Genomic DNA, 23,250 nt, shown 5'->3' with positions numbered 1-23,250 from the left:
CCATCATTGCCATTTTCCCAACCTCTTCCTTCCCCCCCGGCCTTTATCTCTCTCTCTCTCTCTCTCTCTCTCTCTCTCCACTTGCATGTAAAGTTACCAAACAAGCTGATAAGTCAGACTCTTCGCGTTAGTCCATCTTGATGTTCTAAAAATAAGAACTTTCCGAGAAAACATACACAAAGATAAGTCCAAGGTTTTCACCGCTTTTCCAATACGCTGCTCTGCTCTACATCTCTAGAATCTTGGGTTTTTCTTTTCTTTTCAATTTTCTATTCAACTTGGCGGTCATGCATGTAAGTGACAGCTAATACCTCACGCAAAAAAAGCCTTTGCTTTCACACTTGGAATACCTGTTCTTTGTTCGGGGCTTGGTTAGTTTGACTTTTGTAACAGTTGCATCACTTGCATGTCGTTCACATTTATTTTTCTATAACATTTCAATTCTGAAGCAGGTGGTGAAGTGTCTAATGGAGACGACAGTGAAGCTTTCGATTTCTTGTCTCGTGCTATATGATTCCTTTTCATCTTTTACCTTTCACCTTTTTCACCTTTTCAACTGTAAATAACTAAAATAAGGGATAATTGCACGTTTCAATAGCCACCACCCAAATGGGATCCAAATCCTTTACTAAAAAGGGCCGTTTAGTTTAATCATCAATTTTAGAAATGTTTTTTTTTTTTTTTGTGAGAATTTAAAAATATTGTCAAAAAAGTTAGTTATTTTTTATAAAAATTTTCTTAAAATAGTTTACGAATGCATACCATAAGAACATAAGTTAGTAAAATCTAAAAAAGATATCTATCTTGAAATAAGGGGGCAACAATTTTCATAATCTTTTTCTCAATTATATATTGATACGTAATTATATGATGAGTTTTACTAACGTATGCTCTCAAGCATTCTTTGATAAACCATTAATTTTAGAATTTTTTTTATAAGAAAATGAAAAAATGACTAACCTTTATGATAATTTTTTTTCAATTTTTTATTAAAAAGTTTCTTAAAATGAAATATTAATGAATGCCTGGCATACATTAACTGGGCTCTTTTAGGATTAATTTTTGTATGTAATAAAAATGAACTTGAGTAATGAATTTATAATGACATAATGTTATTTTAGTAGTTATGAAAAAGATTTTCAAAACAATTATGTCTCGAGTATTCACTATTTTGAAAAGGACAAAGGGTTATAAAGTGGAATGAAAATAAAAATGAAAAGTGTAACTTTTAAGTTACTATGCTTTATAAAGCAAAATTTGTTGTATAATGAAGAATCCTTCTCTGCCCATTTTATTTGTTAGAGTTTGAAAGGCTTTATTAGTTGGTTTGACTTTTCCTGCTGCAGCCTGCAAGTTGTTCACACTTTAACACTCACAGTTTTCTATTTCCCACAGCCAAAGCTGTGGCTATGTCTGTGTAAAGTACTCAAAACAAAGCTGCACTGTGTCCTTTGGAGAGGATATACAGATTCTGAGAGACAGACAGTGAAGCCTTTTTCAAATTTGAATTCATGGGTTCGTGCTTTAGTGTTAAAATCAAAGCTGAGAGTCCTTTTCACGATGGTATGCTAGCTTGCTGTTTCAGTACGTACCTCACTCATCTAATTCTTCCACCTGTTCTCTGCTAAGAAGTTGCGGCCTTTGATTGTTGAAACATGCAATACAGCATCTCTATCCTGCTTTCTTTTTTGAATAGTTTCTGATAAGTTTCATTGGGATGGATCTTTGTTTTGGTTTCTCTGTGACTGAACATTGATGCTTTGTTTCGTGCTGCATCTGGGTCTATATGAAAATTTTTGTTCCTTTTGACTGGTTTATGAATCCTAATTCTAAATCTTTATGTAATTGTTGATTGGAAAAAAAAAAAGACTTATGTAATCGTTTGCTATCCAAGCTACATAGTTGGCTTGATTCAGGTGAGGCTACAATTGTTTTTTCCATGTAATATTGATGACAAAAAAAAAAAAAAAAACCTTAAATTCAAAAGCTGGATTTAATTTCTGCGTATATACTTTCTCGAGAGTTTTCTCTGTCTCTGTCTCTCTCTCTCACGCACAAAACACCCCACACTTGTTTTGCAGTTTTTTCCTTTGCGTTGGTAAAGTTGTTTAGGATAACAGAAGTTGTTATTTTTTATTTTTTTGAATCAATAGATTTTAGCTGCATTGGAGCTTGAGAAAACTAAATCAGCTAAAGTTTCTACCTTATAACATTGTCAATTTGTCATATAGATTTATTGATATGGGCTTTATTTGATCTTTTCGGTGGTTATATTTGGCAACCAATATAGGCTTACTGTTTCTGTACTGAATGAATTTGAAGAGAAAAAATGGGGTTTTCCCCTACTTCTTTTAGTTTTACCATATACAAGTTGATGATAAGTTTGTAAGAAGATCTCTCAATTCTATGCCGGAATTCTAGATTAATTTACTTGTCACATGACATTGATGTTTGCAGGGGTGAGTTCAACATGTGGTCAAAAAATTGGGAATGATTTGAGCTGTTCAAACAGCAAAATCTCATCTGTCTCGGTGCCTTCAACTCCTCGGGCAGAGAGTGAGATCTTGCAGTCCTCCAATTTGAAAAGTTTCACCTTTAACAATCTCAAAACAGCCACCAGGAATTTCCGTCCTGACAGTGTAATAGGTGAAGGTGGTTTTGGTTGTGTCTTCAAGGGATGGATCGATGAGCATTCATTTACAGCTGCCAAGCCTGGGACTGGCATAGTTATTGCCGTGAAGAGGCTTAACCAAGAAGGTCTCCAGGGTCACAAGGAATGGTTGGTGAGTGTTACTTCTACTTTTTTTTGGCTTGTTTGCATTTTCTTGATACCTATCTAAAGCCTTTTTGTGTTGAACCTTAACTGTATTTCATATGAGTCGGGTAGTAGGGTAGTGCCAAGTGTTTTAGAAATTTATTAGTATTGGAATGTTATGGTTTAAAAACTTGTAAGAGATTTGATGAGCTTCTTTAACAATGCAATAAATTCATAGGAAGTCTTCAACCATTCTTGCTTTAGGTAGGTTTTTTTTATTTATTTAAATTTTATATAGATGGTGTTGCACATTATATCTTCAGGAGTTACAATTGAATAATTTTGTGGATCCTCTTCAAATGTAGGCAGAAATCAACTACCTGGGGCAGCTTTATCATCCTAATCTGGTGAAATTGATTGGTTACTGCTTAGAGGATGACCAACGGCTTTTGGTGTATGAATGCATGCCTCGGGGCAGCTTGGAGAATCATCTGTTTAGGAGTGAGTTATTAATATCCTTCTCCTTTATTTACTTTCACTATTTTAATGTACTCATTGTTTATCTATTGTTAAGGACCTTAAACTTTTCTGTTAAAATCATAATCTCATTTTAAAGATCTTGGAACAGGGGCTTCTTACATTCAACCACTTTCTTGGAACTACCGTATGAAGATTGCACTTGGTGCTGCTAAGGGTCTAGCATTCCTACACAGTGATGAAGCAAAAGTCATTTATCGTGACTTCAAAAGTTCTAATATCCTGTTGGATTCCGTATGTTAAAAAAATTTCAATTCTTCTAATTTTAAGGCATCTAGAGAATTCAGTTGGACATGCTCTAACCCACTCTTCATTGTGAATGGCAGAACTTTAATGCAAAACTCTCAGATTTTGGGTTGGCCAAGGATGGTCCAACAGATGAAAAAAGCCATGTCTCTACAAGGGTCATGGGAACCTATGGGTATGCTGCTCCCGAGTATATGGCCACAGGTACCTTAAACTTTACAGATTTTGTTCATGTTCGTATATTGTTTAACTTCATAAGCTTGAAGTATTGCCATAAGGTTTATCTATTGTCCTCGCATAGCTGTGCCAGACACAATTACTTCATCACTTGCTTCTTGTTTTCTTCACTGATCCAGGCCTCTATTTTATAAATAGGATAGCTAATGGCATATTCGTTAACAGTGACATATTTTTAAATTATAAAGCACCAATAGGTGTTTACCTCTCACTTCTTTTCACACTTAACAAAGACTCTTAGTTTGGATTTTCTGTTTATTGTGCTGGCCTGCTGGGCAATTTTCTACCTGTAGTCCTTAAATTAGATCACAGACCACCTTTCAACATGATTTTGAGATTCATTCTCTCACCTTCCATAAATTTTCAAGAGATGGTACCTTCGAATTTTTGGGTAAATAAAAACTTTATATCCACAAACTGTCTGCATTAAGCACACCCTTTCTCGAGCTTTCTGCAATCAATTTTAAGTCCCAACTCCAACTATCTGCAAAATTTTCCAAATTGTTATTTGACCTGCAATTGTATTTGTGTTTTTTTATACATGCTTGATGCTTCTAATGTGAATACATGAAACATGGAAAGATAACATTATTTTCCATCAAACTTCTGGCTTCCCAAAAAAACTTGACCAGACTTGGTTAGTCAACTGTGGCATTTGAGGAAGTTGTAGTGAAACTAGTCTTCTCAGGTTATTCTGTTTATGACTTCAAGTCCAATTTGGGTACTATTAAGTCCCAAGTTACTCACTCTTAACTCTATTTGAAGCTTTGTAACTCAATTTCTCCATTCCAACTTCAGAGATCCCTATTTTTCACTTTCATGCACATGTTTGTAATGCTTCAAACTTAGCCCTGTATCTTGTACCCACTGTATGGACTATACAGCTCTTGGTGAATGCTTTAGTTTTACTCTGTAACTTTCTATAGGGATTTGACACACAGTTCATTCTATTCTCATGAAGGTCATTTAACTACCAAAAGCGATGTTTACAGTTTTGGGGTTGTGCTCCTAGAAATGATATCTGGTAAACGAGTAATGGACAACAACAGGCCACCTGGGGAACATAATTTAGTTGAGTGGGCAAGCGTTACCTTACCAGCAAACGAAAAGTTCTCCATGTTTTTGATGCTCGTATTGAAGGCCAGTATTCATTTGGTATAGCACTGAAAGTAGCCAACCTTGCAATTCAATGTTTATCAGTAGAACCCAGGTTCAGGCCAAACATGGATAAGGTTGTAAGAATATTGGAGCAGCTTCAGGACTCCAATGCCACTGGTGGCTCTCGAAATGAAATCAACCCCATTTCTACTAGCAATTCAAGCAATGGTCCGAAGCATCAAAGCCAACCTTGCAATTCAAGTGTAAATGAAGCTTCCAATGAGAAAGCTGCTTCTTCTCCTGGGCCATCCGCTCCTCACCTTCAAACATAAAAGAAGAAAAACATTCCACGCATATATATAATGCTATAGCCTTAGCCTATACAACATTCAAAGGAAAGAAAAGGGGGGGGAGGAATGGTTATTTGGATGAATACCATATCTTGTGCTCAGAGTATGTATACCACTGTTGATTATTGTACAGTTTTTGTTTAGTTAATGATATTAGAACAACATTTCTTTGACTCATTTTCTTGTTGTGCCTGAAACATGGTAAACATGAGGAAAGCCTTGGGTCATTTACATGATTTTGCACCTTTTTTTCTAACTGCATATGCAACATAGAAATTTTTAAGCAAGAAAATTTTTGGATTGCATAATTGATAGTACCTTTGGGTATGGTGTTATGCTGTAACATGTCCTAAAGTTATATAGGAGTATTAATTATGATGTGGCATTTTTTTTTTATAAGTCATATAATTATAGCAACTAGCAAGAAAGGATGGATGGAAATATCATTCCATATGAGGAAACTTAGATTAAGCTTTTCATAAACAATCAAAACTTAGATTAAGCTTTTACACACACACACACAAATAATTAAATTTAATAAATAAATTTAAATTATATAATTATAATATTGTTTTATATAAATGGAAAGGTGTTATTAAAAAGACTTCTAAAAATATATATATATACACTACACATTATCTCAATTTTTTTTTTTTTTTTTGAAAATTAATCAATGGACTAATTTGAACATATCCATTAATATTAATAAAAAAAGGCACACCCCTATTCCATGGAACACTTTTAACATGTTTCATTAAGTTTAAATTATTATATAAGATTATAATTGTAACATTTTTTTTTCCTTTTCAAATATAAGTATAATGCCTATATTATTGAAACTCAAATTTTAAGGTATTATTGTGAATATTTACCAATTTTATTGCTTTTTAAGGCTCAATTAGTCCGAAATTGACCAAAGTGGACCAAATGAAATGAAATGGACCGAATTTGACAAAAGTGTATTGAAATGGACCAAATTAGACTAAAGTAGACTAAAATTGACCGAATAGACGAAATTTGACGGAAGTGGACTGAAATATACTGAAGTGGACTGCACCGAATTGAAGTTGATCGAAATGGACCAAATAAAACCGAAGTGGACCTAATGGACTGAAGTTGACGGAGGTGGACTGAAATGGACCGAAGTGGACTAAACTGGACCGAAATTGACCAAAGTGAACTGAAATGGACTAAAATACTACGTTGATATCAACTTAACAAGAGCTTAGCGATAATAAATATTATGTTTTAACTTTTAGATGTTATACAAAATATAGTGGGGATGAGTGAATGGTGAATTAACATAGTTGAGTTCAAACCAATAGATAAACTTTTGGGTTAAGTAGTGTTCGTATATATTATATCATATAGATTATCAAAAAAAAAAAAAATGTTATATCATATATGCATCCAAGTTTAGGTATTTAGTTTGTCTATACTAATATTTAAGGGGTTTCACCTATTTGGACTGGACATTTTTTTTGTTCCAAAATATCCTTACCGCCTAAATTTAAGTAGAGATAAAGCTTGACGATAACATAGTAAAAATACACATTTAACTCCCATGTGTAACCTTGCCTACAAAACAGGCAATGTCTAACTCCAATTGATTTTCAAACTAAGCATTACTCCACATTTTCACTTTTTTTTTTTTTTTTCCTTTATCAAGACTTAACTCCTTTTTTTTTTTTTGGCATTAAAAAAACTATTTAATTTTTTTTTTGAATATCCTAGTTCCCTTGCTCCTTAATCTTATCTCATGTTTGGTTTTTTTTTTGGTTGAAAAAAAATACTAAAAAGTAGATATAAAACTTAAGGATAACATGCTAAAAATAATTTCTAACTCCCATGTAAAATACTGCCTATAAAATAGGACAACTGTCACATTATTTTTTTATTTTTTATTTTTTATTTTAAAATAGAAACAATTGTCACATTAGTTACTCAACTTATTCAATTTATTTCTTCCTCAATTCCTCTCTCAGTTCCATATTATTGTTCTCTACACTATCATCATCATCTTTTCTAAATTCAAAATCCAAAAAAGAGAAAACTTTACTTACAAAAACAAAAGTGTAGTTCTAAGTATTCCGGTTCAACAAGTATGTCAATGTACATTACTTTTTTCTATTTTATTTTTATAAAGAAATCAATCGCCTTCTAATTATTTGGACTCTGAGTCTTCTTCATTTCTTATGATTATCATTTTTTTTTAATATGCCTTTGTGGGTTAAACCTTACTCATTGCTTTTCTTTGATTACAATAGCACGGTGCTTATCTTTGATTACTATTACAATAGAACACGAGCTGAATTTAGAACACAAATTGTGCAATTTGAATAAGTATCAAATTGTGTAAAAGAAACACAAAAAAAATACTTTTACCCAAAAATGTAGTAATTCTAAATTATAATTGTAGCAAATTATTAAACCTTTACCAAAAAAAAAAAAAAGAAAAAGAAAAAGAAAAAGAAGTCTGTGATCATCCAAGTACTTGATAATGGGCCGGACTTTTTTCGAACTTAAAACATCTCAATATTGAGGCCCGGTCTAAAAATAATAAAAGGAACTCGAGCCCAATACCTATCAAATTCTCAATATATATACACAGTTGGGAAGGCGGTTTCAACTTTCAAGATCCAACTCCAACCTCCAAAGGCGCTTCACAATTCACATCACAATTCCATCATACAGCAATCGCTCTCTATAACCCTAGGTATCAACATCTCTTTTTTCTTCATTGCTAATGGGTTTGAATTTGTTTCGCAAACCCCATACCGTTATACGCGTTACGTGTTTGATAAAATGCCGTATATAATTTGTGCCTGTTAAGCTTATGCATTCTCAAATGGACTAGAGCTTTAATAATACAGCCTCAATTTGCTGGGTTCAGTACATCAATGTTATCATATAGAATAAAGCCTTTAAGTACTATCAAATACCAAATCCAAAACCCAAATCAATGCTGCCAAAATGTAATTCTGTAGGGAAACTGTATGTTGGGTTGGTTATAGTTTGTGCTTTACATGTTTGTATAGCAATATAGCTTTTAATACTATCATGTTGGTTCAATTATATATGCATAGAATTTGATACTAATTAAGTGGTTGGTGAACGTGTAGACAATTGGGGTTCGCTAGATTTTGTATTTTATATGTTTGTTGAAATTCTTGAATGAGATTAGGGAAGAGGGTATTCTTGTTAATTGTTTGCATTGTTATTAGGCTATTTAGATTGTAATGTGTGTGTTTTGGTACGTAGATCTTGTTATGATCATTGACTGATGAGGTTTTATCATTGGAAAAAGGAGACAATGGAACCGAGGCAATCTGTGGACCCATTTGAGGTGGCATTTAAGGATGTAGAAGAATTGCCACCTGATTCCCCTACTGATGATTCTATGGACATTGAAGGTCAAATCCAGACTCCCACTAATGTGTTAACATCGCCGGCCGTGATAGCGCCCGCTGGGACTAATGCATCCACTGGTAACAATGAAGATGAGGATGAGGATGAAGAGGATGATAATGTGGACATCAACATCAGAAATATTTCGTATAAGAGTGACCCTGACAAAGCTGCCAGGACACAGTATGTAGAATATTATTTGAGTTCTTTCTGCTATGTCTTGCAGACATATATGGGAATGTTATCTTTTACTTGCAAGTTAAATAATTGTAAGAAATGGGATGTACCAGATGGAGGATCACCCTCCATGCCTTTCTGATATACTTGCATCTGATGTCCTAACTGCATAGTTACTCATTATCTAATAAAATCTACTCTATCATTTTCTTTTAAAAAAAGAGGGATTTTTTTCCCTTTCACTTTTCAGAAGTTATAGTTGATGTAAAACCAATTTAATGTGAATCAAAATATAATAGATGGTTTAACTTTATGGAGAACTGATAGACATCTTGCTTTTTTGCGTTTATTATGGAAAATTACAACTACATCTTGCTCTATACTTTTCAGGGCTATCCTCTCACGGTTCACAGAGGAACAGATGGAGAGGTATGAGTTCTTTCGGAGGTCTCGATTTAAAAAATCTGACATGAGAAAGGTATGCTTGTTGCCTTGTTCTATATATTTGCTGTGAATTTTCCTTCTCTTTTCCCTTGTTTTCTGTCCCTTGTAGTTGGGTCTTTCTAAGGCTTGGTCAAGTTGAGTTATTGACCACCCAAAATACCTTTTTACTTTTGCCTAAAAATTTATTGGTTCCTCCACATATTTGATCTGAGTCTTGGTATGTTGAGGAGCCAGCCACCTACAATGAAACACTTCCATTGGACTGAATGTTGCCAATGAACATGTTCCATGAATGTGTGAGGGAAAAAACAAAATGTAGAACAACATAGTCTGTAGACAATAATTTGGAGAAAGACCTTTTAGGTTTGTTGACCTCTTAGTAGGCATTTTTATGCAGCTTTCTTGAAGTGCAGCAATAGAACTGGTAGGTGATTAATTAGTGCAATTAAAGTTTTCCCTAATTTTTTGTTTGTTTCTCTCATATGGTGAAAGTGTAGTTGTTACTGGGCATCACTGGAATGCGGGCAGTTTCTGAGCCAATGATAGTTGCCGTGTCAGCGACAGCAAAAATGTTTGTTGGTGATATTGTTGAGTCTGGTATGCATATATTATACAAATTTTAAAACTTAAGTTGACATGTATTTTCCAAAATACAAGTGATCCCCTTTGGCAGTGGTGGACCTAGCAACAGCCTCTGGGGGCTCTTGATGCTTTCTCTATCACGTTCCCCCAGAATCACATGTAAATCTAGTGCACGTCTTAGTCATATATAACCATATTTTCAGATACTTAAAATTCGTTCAGTCTTCAATGTATCCTCTGTTGATGCATTTCTGTTTACAGCTAGAGTGGTTATGACCGACTGGAAGGATTCTGGGCCTATTCGGCCTTGCCACATTAGAGAAGCATATAGAAGACTAAAGCTTGAAGGCAAAGTACCAAGGAGATCAGTGCCAAGGCTCTTCTAGTGGATGGGGTGAGATACACAGCTTTTGTGCCTGATTGCTCAGGTTTTTAAAATTAAGCATAATGATCTTTAATTTTGTAGTATAATTCTCTCTCATTCTATCTGTATGTTAGGTAGTAATTTTTTCTTTTTATAACCCTAGCCAATAGAGTGGTCTTTTACCTTGCCCTTAAATATTTGTAAAGGGTGACTTGAGGGCTCAATCTCTTGATTTTTCCCAATTGAGGGACAGCTGAATATTTCTAAGCCACATTGCTAGTTTTAGTTGGATTGCTAGGCCAAATGGCCACTGGTGGGTGGATAGATTTTTGTGAAGGCATATTAGCTTGAAGTTTTGGTAAAATACATTTATTTTTTCATATCAAGACGTAGATGACAGCTGAGGTTGGACTGTGATGGATATCTGAGGTGGAAATTGCAGCTTAGGTTTCTACGTTGTGCTGGTTATGACAAAAGACAGAAAGCAAATGCATAACTGTTCAGTGAGAAAAGCAAAACTACAACTGAAGCTAGGATATGAATAAAGGTGGTAAAGAATGAACCAAATGCATTGAGAACTGCTAAAGTTTCTATTCCTGATAAAAATTATAGATTAATTCACCTAAAAAGAAACCTTATATAAGTATATTTTGGGCGATTTCGAGTCTGTCATCCTCATCTGCATACTCGTTGATTCATTTCATTGTTTTCAATTTTACACCATGTGTATTAAATTCATTTACTTGTTGGTAAAAAGCTTTTTTTTTTTTTTTTGGTTGATAGTTTGATATATTAATCCTCTATTCTTTTCTCTATTCATTTTTCCCTTTATTTGGATCCTTTTCAAAATTTTCTTATTTATGCTTTCTTTTGCCTTATTTTCAGATCAGCGGGGTTGCAATCTCACGGTTGGATACACATCAATATATAAAGCAAAGGCCAGGATTTTTGTTTTTGTTTTTTAATAAGTACAAAGGCCAGGATTTTTAGCCTTTGTGCTTGGGAACACCTCCTTTTCCAGTACATACTACATACCAGTGTAGAAAGTTGAAAATACAGCTGAAGTCTAATATAGAGTGATGAGCAATGACTGACAATTAAGATTTCCGTCACTAGACTCATTACTCACTATTAAACAAAAAATTGCAAGTATCAAATGTTGCCCTTTTATTGTCAGTTTGTCACAAATATATCCAGGCTCATCATGAGCCTCTGAACAGTTTTGTACACTTCCCTTTCATACATCGAAAGCAGTTGGTGTGATTATGTCATACAAGCTGACTCCATGATGCATTCCTCAATTGGCCTTGGGTTTACAAGAATTGATTTACATTACTATTATTTATTATTATTATTATTTTTTATACGAGATAAAATTTCTACTCTAACCTAATCTAAGTGTATATGTGTATAAACCTCCCTCCTAGAGACTTGAACTCCGGCCCTTACCCCCCACACCCCACACCCTACAAGCACTTACATTTGTGGAGTAACCATCGTACTAAGAGTGTGTAGTGGTATGTTACTATTATTATTAATGCTGATTAAGAAGGAGAGCATAAAGTTTACAAATGTAATCCCAAGCCATCCTTTAAAATGATCTGATTGACTAATGCTTAGGTTGCTTATCTATGAATCCGGACCAGAAATTGCAATTGGCTCATGTGTAATGCTTTTCAATAGGCATTAGGCAAGAATGTTAACGTTAACTTATTTTAGGAACCATTTTCACAACTTTGCCACAACTTGTCTACGTGACAACTTATGAGTGGTGGAATTGTAAACTCACATGAACTAATCATTTTTTTTTCCATCACTTATAACTCGCCACATAGGCGGGTTGTGACCAAAGTTGTGAAAATTGTTATGGTAGTAGACTTATTCTTTAAGAACCACTTAGCTATTCATTTAAAAAAAGAAAAAAAAGAAAAGAAGCAGTTAGCTATTTTTTGTTGTATATTTTTGCCTTTTTCATTGAAATGTTATAATAAAATATTTTCATAATATCATTTTCTTACGAGAAAGTATGCCACACATATTGAATATATGCATATTTTCAGAGTGTGTGAGATTCATACTTTCCCCCTTCCCAAAGTGATGACGGGCACGTCTAACCCGATTTTCAACCCCGTTCCATTGCCATCTCCCCATAAGATAAAACTTTTTAAGAAGAAGAGGATAGTTTTCCCATTTTCTACCCACGGTCGTTTACTACATTACATACCAGTCGTGAAAGTCGTTTAGATCAAAAACGCAAGTCGTCCAAAACAGATAGAGAGGGTTATTATCGTATTTTGCAACCGAAGGCTGAGGTTTAAGCGATTGGCTTTGCTTGCTTGCTTGGGGTTCTGCACTTCTGCTCTGCTTCACACTTCAGCGTTTGCCTAAACGGAGCACTGAGCTGAGTGATGATTGCCACGTCAATGGCGCTAATTCAGCACGTGTGCTCCGCCCCTCTCGCACGTGCGGCGCGACCTCGCTTCCTTGCTGCTGTTATATCCTCCCGCAACCTCTCTATAAGGTCTTCTTCTTCTCCTCCTCCTCCCGCACGTGCCTCCCAAGCTGACTCGCACGTGCTCCTCGGCATGTCCGAGCAGGAGCTCCAACAGGTCGCCCTCGACTTCGGTCAGGTAATCAATAAAAAGCAAAACACTTATCCTCTCCTACGTTTGGTTCCCGAGAAAATTAAAATCAAAACTGAATAACATTTTGAATGACTGGATAATTGAGCAATTAGGCTTATTAGTTCTTAGTATTTTTGTGATGATTTTTTAATATTTTTTTAAAAAATTTGGAATTATGTTTTAGCAAAGCTTTAGAGGGAAGCAACTCCATCATCTAATTTACAAGAGAAAGGTCAAAGAAATTCAAGATTTCAGTCAATGTGAGAGAAAATTCTCTCTTTCCTTTCTTTTTGCCCAATTTGTTCTTTCATGTATTCTAGCCTCTTTGTTACGTTTTTCCCAAAAAAAAAAAAAAAATTGTGTGACTTGTACTGGACTTTTTGTGCTGTTTTCATGGTTTTACAGTGCCTCAAGCATTCAGGAATGATCTTGAAGAAGCTGGATGGAAAGTCGGGCGGTCGCCCATTCATAACACGGTAACTGCACTTGATGGCACTATTAAGGTAAGAAGAATATGATTAGATTATTTTACTAATTGTGATTTGTTAAACGGTACTTTTGGATTTTCCAAGCAGTTCATAAGACTATGCACGTGTACTTTTAGTCACATGATCTATTTAATTGTAATGTGACTTGTTTAAATTTAATAACTCGCGTGATTTAAGACACATGGATGGTCTTATGAACTGCCACGTAATCGGTTGGAGGAGATTCTTCCAGCCTGATTTGGTGGAAAACTTTGTCCTTTAGATATTATCATAAACTTTTGATCGTGGAGTGAATATATGGTTGCTAATGTCTTTGCTTCACATTTTGATTTGGAAGTTGTCTCTTTTCTCTTATTTAACTCTTCTTGCCTCTGATCACGCAGTTATTGATTAAGTTGGAGGACAACAGGTTGATTGAAACTGTGGGCATACCAGTTGAAGATAGCAAAGGTTCAGTGAGACTTACTGCGTGCGTATCATCACAGGTGATTTTCTGACCTGTGAATCAATCAGTGCCAACTTTTGTACCCTTTCCTAGGAGTGTTCTTTTGTTGATTCAAGGAACTGTTTTCATGCACAACAGTAATGAAAATATATATTGTAGTGTACTTTGTTTATCGTTTATTGACTTGTTTTTTCTGTGCTTTTATTTTGGATATTCAGGTTGGCTGCCCACTGCGTTGCTCATTTTGTGCCACTGGAAAAGGTGGATTTTCAAGGAATCTTAAGAGGCATGAAATTGTTGAGCAGGTAACTCTAATGTCTTTTCCATGTCCACTATTCGAAGTCCACTGTGTGGTAGGGTGGTGGGGTCTTTGAATGTTTTATTGTTTACGCAATTCTGAAAAATGAAGTGACCAAAGTAGAATAGAGGTATTTCATTTTGAAGAATGACAAAAAATAAAAAATAAAAAATAAAAAGCCTATAATTTTCATAATATGCTGAAAAAATTAATTTGTTCAAAGCAAGCTTGGCTTTGTATACAATGAATAAGTAAATACATTTTTGTACACAGGTTTTAGCTATTGAGGAGCTCTTCAAGCATAGGGTGACAAATGTGGTGTTCATGGGAATGGGTGAGCCAATGTTGAACCTGAAGTCGGTACTTGAAGCACACCAGTGCTTGAATAAGGTGAATTTACAACTGTTTCATGCATATTATCTAATTGCTTCATTACCAACGTTTGTTGTGTGGATAACCTTTAATAACTTGTTTATTTTAGTTTTTTACTTACATAATTGCAGGAGGTTTTTCCACTAACATATTATACATTCTTTGTGATTTACTTACTCCATCCTTTATTTGTTGGTTTTTTTGGGATTATTGCAACATATGATCCATTTTGAAAAGTCAATAAACACAATATTAATAACTATCTTAATTTACCCTTTACTTTATTGAAAAGTCAATACCCCTTTTTTTCACTTTTTTTAATACTTCACTGAGTTTAAATTATGAAGGGCAATTTGAAAAATTCTACCTGTTCTTAGAAAGATAATTCATTAAATGATGTTCCTTAAAAAATTGAATTTTCTAAATGGGACTAACAATATGGGGCAAAGAGAGTATTAGAATTCCATTTTCCTATAAGTTTTGAGTATCATCAATTTTGGTGGGTCTTTCTTGTTTGTAAGGATGTGCAAATTGGGCAAAGAATGATCACAATATCCACTGTGGGGGTTCCAAACACAATAAGAAAGCTGGCTTCTCACAAGCTTCAGTCAACATTGGCCGTCAGGTATGTCATCTATAATAGGAAGTCAAGAATTTTTGTGTCTTAATACCACGTACCATGTACTGATGTTGTTTGTTTGTGAGTAATTGGCCATTTTTGTTGAAGTGTATATGTTTAATTGATAGAATTGGCTTGGTATTGAGAATCTTGTTGCTGCAATATGCTGTTTCTGGCCCATATGTACAGTTTGAGAGTACATCTGTTCCACACTGCAATTCACATGTTTTGTTCAAGGGGTTTCAGATCGATGATCAGGCTAATGTAGAGTGGGAGAAATATGGTGGACTGCCTTTTGTTCCATATCAGAAAAGATTTGACCCTTAATCTTTTGTAGTAGGCTAATAGCAAATCTACCTGCAAAGTTTACTAAAATCCAGAATTTGAGCAGCGCATATCATTCAAAATTTCATAAACACATTATCAAAATTGTGACTATGTTTTAAGCCTTTTGTCCTTCAACCAGAAATATCCACCCCTGAAATTTTGACTGTAGAATAAATTGACCCCAGTAAAAGCTGATGGGAGGTAATGAATTCTGCCTGCCACTATGCCTTATGATTAATGTCCATAACCAAACTTCTGAATCAGCTCATATCTTTTCTTTTCTTCTTGTTCTTCTTCCTTTTAAACCCCTAAAATAATGTCTTTGAGTATTGACTGTAAATCAAACGTTGCACTGCTTCCCCAATTCCTGGAATCTCTAGGGTCTATTTTTTGGTCTATCCTACAATTAATTGGAAAAGTGTGTGGAGGTCAAAAGTCCCAACTAAGGTTGCTTTTTTCCTTTGGACAGCAGCTATGGGGAAAATTCTGACCATTGATAATTTACAGAAACGGAGGATCCTAATTATTGATTGGTGTTGAATGTGCAAATCAATGGGAGAAATTGTAAATCATTTGCTTCTTCACTGCCCTATTGCTTATGAGTTATGGAGCATGATTTTCACATTATTTGGGGTCAAGTGGGTTATGCCTGAGGGTGTTGAAGATCACCTCAATAGCTGGAACTGAAGGTTGGGTGGACCCAAAAGTCACACGATCTGGAGTGCGATCCCATTTTCTGATAATGTTTATTACTTATCCAAAAAAAAAAAAAAAAAAATTACTTATGAAGAAGACCTTTATATCTAATACATGGCTGATGCCAATATGTTATTTTCATTATTTTATGCAAATGCAACTTTATTTTCTTGTTAATTTTCTTGTCTTCTTTTGCATCAGCCTACATGCTCCTAACCAAAAACTTAGGGAAGCAATTGTGCCAAGTGCTAAATCCTACCCTCTGGATGCTATCATGAAAGATTGCAAGGATTACTTCCTTGAGACCAATCGACGGGTTTCCTTTGAGTATGCACTGTTAGGTACCAATGTTTCACTTAAGAACTACTAATTTTGTTCTATTTATTTTATAAGTACAATTCACTTTAGAACTTTGTATCCCCATCCCTCCCCCTTCACACATGATTGAATAACATGAATATTGATGTAAATGACATTTTTCTCAGTATTAGTGTTACTTTTGGCCAGCTGGAGTCAATGACAAAACAGAGCATGCAGTAGAACTTGCAGAGCTTCTCCACCAGTGGGGGCGTACTTATCATGTGAACTTGATACCTTTCAATCCAATAGAAGGCTCTGATTATCAGCGGCCACACAAGAAAGCTGTAATGTTGACCCTATGTTATTATGCCCTCATTTTCAACAAGAATATGCCTCATCACTTGATTTTATTTGTTCTTTAGTAATAGATATATGGATTTTATTTCATTTGGCAGGTGATGGCATTTGCAGCTGCTTTAGAATCACGTAAAATAACTGTTAGCACCCGGCAAACAAGGGGCCTGGATGCTAGTGCTGCTTGTGGTCAGCTAAGAAACAAATTCCAGAAGAGTCCTTTGCTCTTGGACTCCGAAGACCTGCAATCTCAACCAGATATTGCAGTTGCATGTTGATCCCACATTGTTTCTTTGCCGGTTGTTCCTCCCCCTTTTTGCTGTATACTGTACACTTTCGTGTTCTCTTCCCTCAATCCGTATGAAGCTTGATGAAAGTGGTGCTTGATGTGGCAAGAAGGGTAGTTGGGATCTTTCCCTCTCCCATTTGTGGGAAAAATGTATGATGTTTCGTGTGATGATGAGTCAGCTGCAGAATTCAAAATCTTCCATACGTAACAATGAGATGTTGTGGGAGAACTATATGTGGATGGCTGCAAATTCACAGGCAGACTAATGACCCCTCTTCTCATAGAATCAGTGTCATGTTTGCCTGTTAGGCTAGTTTCTTTCCTATGTAACTTGCATTTATAGTTTTGAGTGATGCTCCACTTTATTCCACACTGGAGGCAGGGACATAGAATTCAAAAATTACTTTAAATGGGCATAGTGAGATAGGCATTTTACCTTGTAGATGTAAATTTTATTGATGTGGCAACTAGCAAATTTTCTATCATACCGTACTCTCTTGGTTCAAAGAACTTCCTTACTAAGTAATGTGAAAATTTTGTTTTGATCCACAACTGTTAGTTTAAATTATGTTTTTATATAAATTTAACGATACAAAATGAATTGAGTTTTGAGGATTTTGTTCTACCATAAACACTAGTGTGATGTTGTGAATTTGAATAATATTTTACATCTAATTATTTTAAACCCATATATTTAGAACCCTCAAATGAGTCAAATTATTCATAAATTTAATCAATGAAAAAAAAAGGAGAAAGATTTTCTCATAGTTTAATTAAGTCATTTAAACTAAAAACTAAAAACTAAAATCTAAAACCCTCATTTTAAATACTTCTATCCAAAATGAATCACGGAAAAGATTCTTCTCATCTAGTGTATTTATGGGCAATAGATATTGCATGAAACTAGGCCAGAATGGCACAATAACATTGTTTACCGAATATATATCAATCTACTACTATTTCGAAAATAAGTATGAATCTACCACTTTTTAGGTACTTGAGTTTGGGGAACTCAAGTTTCCCATGGTACTTGAGTTCCATAAAAAATTTTCCGACAAATTTGAAGGCTATTTTTTCCAAGAACTCGAGTATTATAAAAAACTTGAGTTCCCCAAACTAAAGTATTAAAAAAGTGATAAATTCTTACATATTTTCAAAACAGTGGCAGATTAATATATATTTTAGTGAACAGTAGTATTTGATCATTTTGGCCCATGAAACTAATCTCTAAACCTTATTGTTATTGTTTAGGAGATGTAACCGTGTAATAAAAAAAACATTTTTACGTTATATAAGGAGGAAGGGGAGTTAAAAAAGAAGGAAAGGGAACTCAAGCCCAGCCCACTACGTTTGTCACCCAAAATAGGGCCTCACTTTTCTACTAACAAAAATCGGGGCAACCCGGCCCACGAATCATTCCCACTCCTAGCCCTAGGGCTTAAAATCTAAACACGGTTTCGTGGAAAATTCCTAAACCTGGCTCTACAAAAGTAAAGAATAGAATTTTGACGAGTAGCTGCGACACGGTTTCACTTTCATTCTTCAGATTTGATTTCAGAGCCTGAGATCTAACTTCAAGCTCAGCTTCTCTTTCTTCTTCAAAGCTCTTCTTTCACAGGTAATTAATCAATCTATCTACTTTTTCCCTTTTGATTTGATCAATAAGCCCTCCGTTTGGTTGCTGAGAAAATCATAAAAAAGAAAAACTAGGGATCTTTATCAATAAGGAGTTTTCTATCGGCCCAGAAATTTTAGGAAAAGAAAACTGAAGTTTCGATCTTTGGTTCTGTTTTTTAGGTTTTGATTTTCAAGAATGATTGTAAATTTTGTAAATTAGGCTCTTGGTTGATTAAAGGTTTTATTTTTCTTAGCAACCAAGCAAGGAATCTAGTTTTCCTTCTTGGGTAAAAGCATGTGACTTGAAATTTACGTTCTGGGGTTTGAAGAGTTCAGATTGACCATATGTACATTATAGCTTAAATGTCATTATGTTAATTGATTAATGTTATTTTTATTATCTTACATGTAATGGGTTTAGGAAATAGCATGCTTTTTTGTTTTTTGTTTAGTAGGTTCACATAGATTATGATTATGTGTTGTTAGGAAGCATAATGAGGAGGTACAGTCCACCATACTATAGTCCTTCAAGGAGAGGATATGGTGGTCGAGGGAGAAGCCCTCCTAGAAGGGGATACGGTGGTGGTGGCGGTGGTGGCGGTGGTGGCGGTGGCGGTTATGGTAGGCGCAAGGAACAGAATGGAAGCCTTTTGGTCCGCAATATTCCACTGGATTGCAGGTAATTTTTTGTGGGTAGTTGTTTATTTTTGTTTTGGAGGTGAAAGATCCCTCCCTTGGTGTGTCAAAACAAGTTGGTTATTTTATTATTTGCTTCTTTTTGCAGGCCAGAAGAACTTCGAGTTCCATTTGAGAGATTTGGAGCTGTCAGGGACGTGTATATTCCCAAGGACTATTACACAGGGTGAGTTTTTTACAAGTAGATTATATGCCCTTTTTTTTTTGGTTCAATACGACAGTGGTGTGTGATGATTGAAATAAGTTGAGCAAGTTTTGGGAATTGAGCTCTGAACGCTTGCACTTGAATCAAGGTTGAGCTTCAGTAGAGCTGAATTTGTGATTTCCAAGCATAGTTCACCTGTATTCAGTCATGTTTGCTAGCTTGGTTGAGCTTGTTGGTTTTAAACTAGTATAATGTTAGATTTTGCATGACAATCCAACATCCCTAACTTTACAATGCAAGTAAGTAATCATCATAACATACTTCTGAAGCTCTTCTTTCCTTCTTTGTCCTCCCCTAGCTTCATATTACCGATCAACTTAGTTTATGATTTTTTTTAATGCTTAAGAGGTTATTAAACTGCTGAGGTTGACTTGCCTAATTGAGCCAAGCCAAAGCATGTGCCTAAAGGTTGGCAAGCTGAATAGTCTGCGTGAAAAGAAGCATGAATTTGGCAAACGAGTTCTTGTGATGTTGATGGAAATTAGGTGTCTTTACAAGCAAACTTATTAGGATTGATAATATAGATATAAATTGCTAATATTTGAGACTCCATTTCATTATTATCTTTTTGGCACCTTTGGTCAAAGTATACAAGTAGGGGGTGCAAAAGCTGTCTATTGAGTTACATTCTACACTATTTATGAAAATTTCTTTTTCTCCTTTCCATAGTGAATTAAAAATTTGAACTGGCTTGTCAGGGGGTATGTTGGTTTGAACTTTGAAGTTAAAACAAAGCCCAAGCCCCACTTTTGATGAAGACCTGTTTATCATTGCCTAACTTGTTGGTCCCCCAAGAGTTTTAAGAGTAATCTTCAATTGAAGAATGTTGCTTTATGAAGAGAAATTATTTAATTACACAATCAATAGTGGTTTGATGAGGAAGAAGATTGATTCTTGACCAATTGAAGACAACATGAGATGATTTTTAAGTTTGTGGGAACGTTGATTTCAAGTGCATCCTATAATTACAAGAATGTGAAGAATTTTCAAGTCATATGCCTATTTTGAAGTTGGCTTTCATACTTGACTGTAAAGAAAAGTGCAGCCATTAAGCTTGGATTTAGCTGCTTTAAGTAAATTCAGCATGCACTTATCTGGAAGTGCTTGGAGCTGATAATTTAGATGTGTAAAGAAGGTATACTAAATAGACATTGTCGTGCTACTTACTATACTGAGTGTCAGGTCCGTGACCTCATACAATCAGTGCTTTTGGTGAAATTTAATTGTTCATCAACTGAAGCTTTGCTGTGACTTCTTTCTAGGGAACCTCGAGGATTTGCATTTGTGCAGTTTATGGATGCATATGAGGCCTCAGAGGCTCAATATCATATGAATGGAAAAATTTTTGCTGGGAGAGAGATATCTGTGGTTGTTGCTGCAGAGACAAGGAAAAGGCCTGAAGAGATGCGTCAAAGGACTAGAGTGAGGTAGTTTCTCTCTCTCTCTCTCTCTCTCTCTCTCTCTCTACCCCCTTGCCTGTTGGAGTTGTATTTCACATTTTATATATTTTGAGGTTCCTATGGTTTGTTGTACTTTATACAGAGGACCTTCGGGCTATGGGGGACAACGGTCATCTTATTATGGTATGTAGTTTCTGACAATTTAAATATTTAATTTTTAGTAATCCTGTAACCTGTATAATTACTATTGCTATATTAGTGTTGTTTAAAGCAACACTTAGGCATGCTTAAAGCTCAAACCTCGAAGCCCAAAGGTCTAACTGGCTAAGTGCTCTTAACTGTTGTATCATACAAATGCTATTCCTAAGGTGTTATATTACACAAGCAAGGTTTTTTATTTACATGTCAAAAGATATGAATAAGGTTAATTATCTATTCTTTTTTATTTTGGTCTTTGCCTTTCAGATATATGTTGATTGAACTATATACTTCATTTGATCAAATTATCATAGGACTGTTGACAGCTAAATGAATTGTTTGGTGAAATTTAATTGAGATTAGATTGAAGTTAGGAAGCTGGAAGTTTTATAATTTATTTGATTTGGAGTCATTTTTTGGTTTCTATTAATTAGCATGGCTTTGCATTTTTTGTTTTCATGTCCATTATTTTGATTACTCCTGTTTAAAGTAATCAGTACTCTTCTTTTGACTCTGATATCCTTAGGACGTTCTCGGTCTCGTTCATTATCCCGTTCACGCTCTCCCCCCCGCTATCCTTCTGGTTCTAGAGGCCGATACCGCTCTAGGTAAAATTGCAACTTTACAAATGCCATAATTATTATTTTTCAATGTCCACTTGATTGGTTAACACGTTTTCAAACTAAAATTATAATTGTCAGGTCCTACTCTCCTGCTCCTAGACGGAGGGGTGACTACTCAGTTTCCCCAAGTAGAAGGCATGCAGACCATCCGCGGTCACCAAGAGGTCCTCCAAGAGAGCGAGATGCCGATCATCGCAGGTCTTATTCTCCAGGTTATGCCAATGCTGCTGATCAAAATGAAAATGGATATCGCGAGTAAGTTTTAGTGTCTTCAAGTGTTTCATCTTTTTAGCTATACCATGTTGGTCTAATACAGGAGTTTTGATTTATTTATTTTTGTTTATTAAATTGCTTTGTAATGATGAAGTATCACCAGTAACTTTTGGAGTCTTGTCCCAAGGACTTGTTTTTGTCTCTGCTACTTGCATGGTGCTTATATCAAATATTTATTTTTAGGAAACCAACCTATGATGCTGAGGAACCAAGAGGTCATTGGAGGTCATCGCCTGTTAGAGCTTCAAGATCACCCTCTGGTTCTAGGTCTAGGTCTGCCGATGCGTCACCCAGGCGCAGCAGCAGATAATGGAAAGGCAGTATGCATATTGCAAATGGTTGATGCTACATTTGCTGGCTTGTGTGCTACAATAGGAAATAAGCTCTAGAATGTGTTACATGCCTTAGGAATTATAAAACTTGTGTGTTTTGATGTACTCTATAGGATGATTCAACTTTGATAATTCTGTGGTTTAGAGTTTTTATTTTTATTTTTATTTTTATTTTTATTTTCAACTTTACTGTTATGAGGTGAGTTATTATTAGGTGTTATTGGCTGGGTCAAGACCTAATAATATAAGTTAAACTGATATTTTTGGCTCGAGGCCTGCCAAACAATCACTGTCTTGTCATTCGTGGCTTCACCTCCCAAACTAGTACTAGTGGTGGTGTAAATCTAAATAAATTGACATTGGAATTTCAAAATGCCAACTTATTAGAGCTAAGTTGATTTTCAGGATGCTGGTATATAATGCAATTGCCGGGACATGTTCTCTCCGGTTCATCCGGATATGTAACTGAAAAAACAATTTTAAATGAAACCATTATGGTGTGAAGGGGATTAATTGGGTTAGTGTCAACATCCGGTCGCATCTAACAAATGATGTACACTACCAAATGTTAGTCGTCTATGGATGTGAAGAAAATGTTAGTAATAGATTAGTCTACGTCATAATATTCAAAGTCGATCAAAGTTTCAGACACATGATTTTCACTAACGAATGTTAGTCGTGTATGGATGTGAAGAAAATGTTTGTAATTGATAAGTCTACGTCCTAAACTCAGTGAGGGTCATGTACAAATTCAAACTCGATCAAAGTATCAAATACGAGGAATTCAACAGAGTTGAGCTCATAAATTCGTTTAGGTGAAGTACAAATTCAAAGTCGATCAAAGTATCAAACGCGAGGAATTCAACAAAGTTGAGCTCATAAATTCGTTTAGGTGA

General features: G+C 35.1%; 4 protein-coding genes across 6 annotated transcripts; all 4 read left to right on the top strand.

The window, feature by feature from the left end:
- Positions 1-1,267: 1,267 nt before the first annotated feature.
- LOC112016432 (receptor-like cytoplasmic kinase 176) lies at positions 1,268-5,400 on the top strand. Its single transcript, XM_024048996.2, is given in 7 exon segments — positions 1,268-1,563; positions 2,458-2,783; positions 3,121-3,256; positions 3,384-3,526; positions 3,619-3,742; positions 4,737-4,859; positions 4,862-5,400. Coding segments are annotated over 7 exon segments (1,248 nt in total). The 5' UTR covers positions 1,268-1,511; the 3' UTR covers positions 5,206-5,400.
- A 2,417-nt stretch (positions 5,401-7,817) lies between these two features.
- Positions 7,818-11,499, top strand: LOC112016467 (transcription initiation factor TFIID subunit 11). Of its 3 annotated transcripts, none has more exons than XM_024049037.2 (6): positions 7,818-7,939; positions 8,534-8,814; positions 9,199-9,286; positions 9,750-9,849; positions 10,096-10,228; positions 11,084-11,499. In XM_024049037.2, exons 2-5 carry the CDS (start codon positions 8,537-8,539, stop codon positions 10,218-10,220), a joined length of 591 nt encoding a protein of 196 aa, XP_023904805.1. In that variant the 5' UTR covers positions 7,818-7,939; positions 8,534-8,536; the 3' UTR covers positions 10,221-10,228; positions 11,084-11,499. The 3 variants fall into 3 exon arrangements, with proteins under 3 accessions (XP_023904805.1, XP_023904803.1, XP_023904804.1); XM_024049035.2 differs by having other exon boundaries at positions 7,822-7,939; positions 8,485-8,814; XM_024049036.2 differs by having other exon boundaries at positions 7,824-7,939; positions 8,531-8,814.
- An 806-nt stretch (positions 11,500-12,305) lies between these two features.
- On the top strand, positions 12,306-17,495 carry LOC112016440 (uncharacterized). Its single transcript, XM_024049003.2, has 10 exons — positions 12,306-12,828; positions 13,007-13,082; positions 13,228-13,325; positions 13,694-13,795; positions 13,974-14,060; positions 14,327-14,443; positions 14,947-15,050; positions 16,269-16,408; positions 16,575-16,711; positions 16,823-17,495. The coding sequence occupies exons 1-10, from the start codon at positions 12,607-12,609 to the stop codon at positions 16,997-16,999; spliced, it is 1,260 nt and encodes a 419-aa protein (XP_023904771.1). The 5' UTR covers positions 12,306-12,606; the 3' UTR covers positions 17,000-17,495.
- A 980-nt stretch (positions 17,496-18,475) lies between these two features.
- On the top strand, positions 18,476-22,538 carry LOC112016462 (serine/arginine-rich SC35-like splicing factor SCL30). The gene is made up of 8 exons (XM_024049026.2): positions 18,476-18,628; positions 19,114-19,306; positions 19,412-19,489; positions 20,791-20,955; positions 21,071-21,111; positions 21,653-21,734; positions 21,828-22,004; positions 22,206-22,538. The coding sequence occupies exons 2-8, from the start codon at positions 19,122-19,124 to the stop codon at positions 22,330-22,332; spliced, it is 855 nt and encodes a 284-aa protein (XP_023904794.2). The 5' UTR covers positions 18,476-18,628; positions 19,114-19,121; the 3' UTR covers positions 22,333-22,538.
- The last annotated feature ends 712 nt before the right edge of the window (positions 22,539-23,250 follow it).

Source organism: Quercus suber, unplaced genomic scaffold (assembly GCF_002906115.3).
Source record: "Quercus suber isolate HL8 unplaced genomic scaffold, Cork oak 2.0 scaffold_325, whole genome shotgun sequence".
Lineage (NCBI taxonomy): Eukaryota > Viridiplantae > Streptophyta > Magnoliopsida > Fagales > Fagaceae > Quercus > Quercus suber.
Note: the sequence above shows the minus strand (reverse complement) of the source record. Positions and strands in the feature narration are given on the sequence as shown.

Bases quoted from the DNA above. Each gene is read 5' to 3' on its own strand.
- LOC112016440 (XM_024049003.2), top strand. From the start codon at position 12,607: ATGATTGCCACGTCAATGGCGCTAATTCAGCACGTGTGCTCCGCCCCT. The intron at 13,796-13,973 runs GTGATTTTCTGA...TTGGATATTCAG, and splicing joins CTGCGTGCGTATCATCACAG to GTTGGCTGCCCACTGCGTTG. The intron at 16,712-16,822 runs GTAATGTTGACC...TTCATTTGGCAG, and splicing joins AGCGGCCACACAAGAAAGCT to GTGATGGCATTTGCAGCTGC.
- LOC112016467 (XM_024049035.2), top strand. From the start codon at position 8,507: ATGAGGTTTTATCATTGGAAAAAGGAGACAATGGAACCGAGGCAATCT. The intron at 8,815-9,198 runs GTATGTAGAATA...TATACTTTTCAG, and splicing joins GACAAAGCTGCCAGGACACA to GGCTATCCTCTCACGGTTCA. The intron at 9,287-9,749 runs GTATGCTTGTTG...GTGAAAGTGTAG, and splicing joins AAAAATCTGACATGAGAAAG to TTGTTACTGGGCATCACTGG.
- LOC112016462 (XM_024049026.2), top strand. From the start codon at position 19,122: ATGAGGAGGTACAGTCCACCATACTATAGTCCTTCAAGGAGAGGATAT. The intron at 19,307-19,411 runs GTAATTTTTTGT...TTCTTTTTGCAG, and splicing joins AATATTCCACTGGATTGCAG to GCCAGAAGAACTTCGAGTTC. The intron at 19,490-20,790 runs GTGAGTTTTTTA...ACTTCTTTCTAG, and splicing joins CCCAAGGACTATTACACAGG to GGAACCTCGAGGATTTGCAT.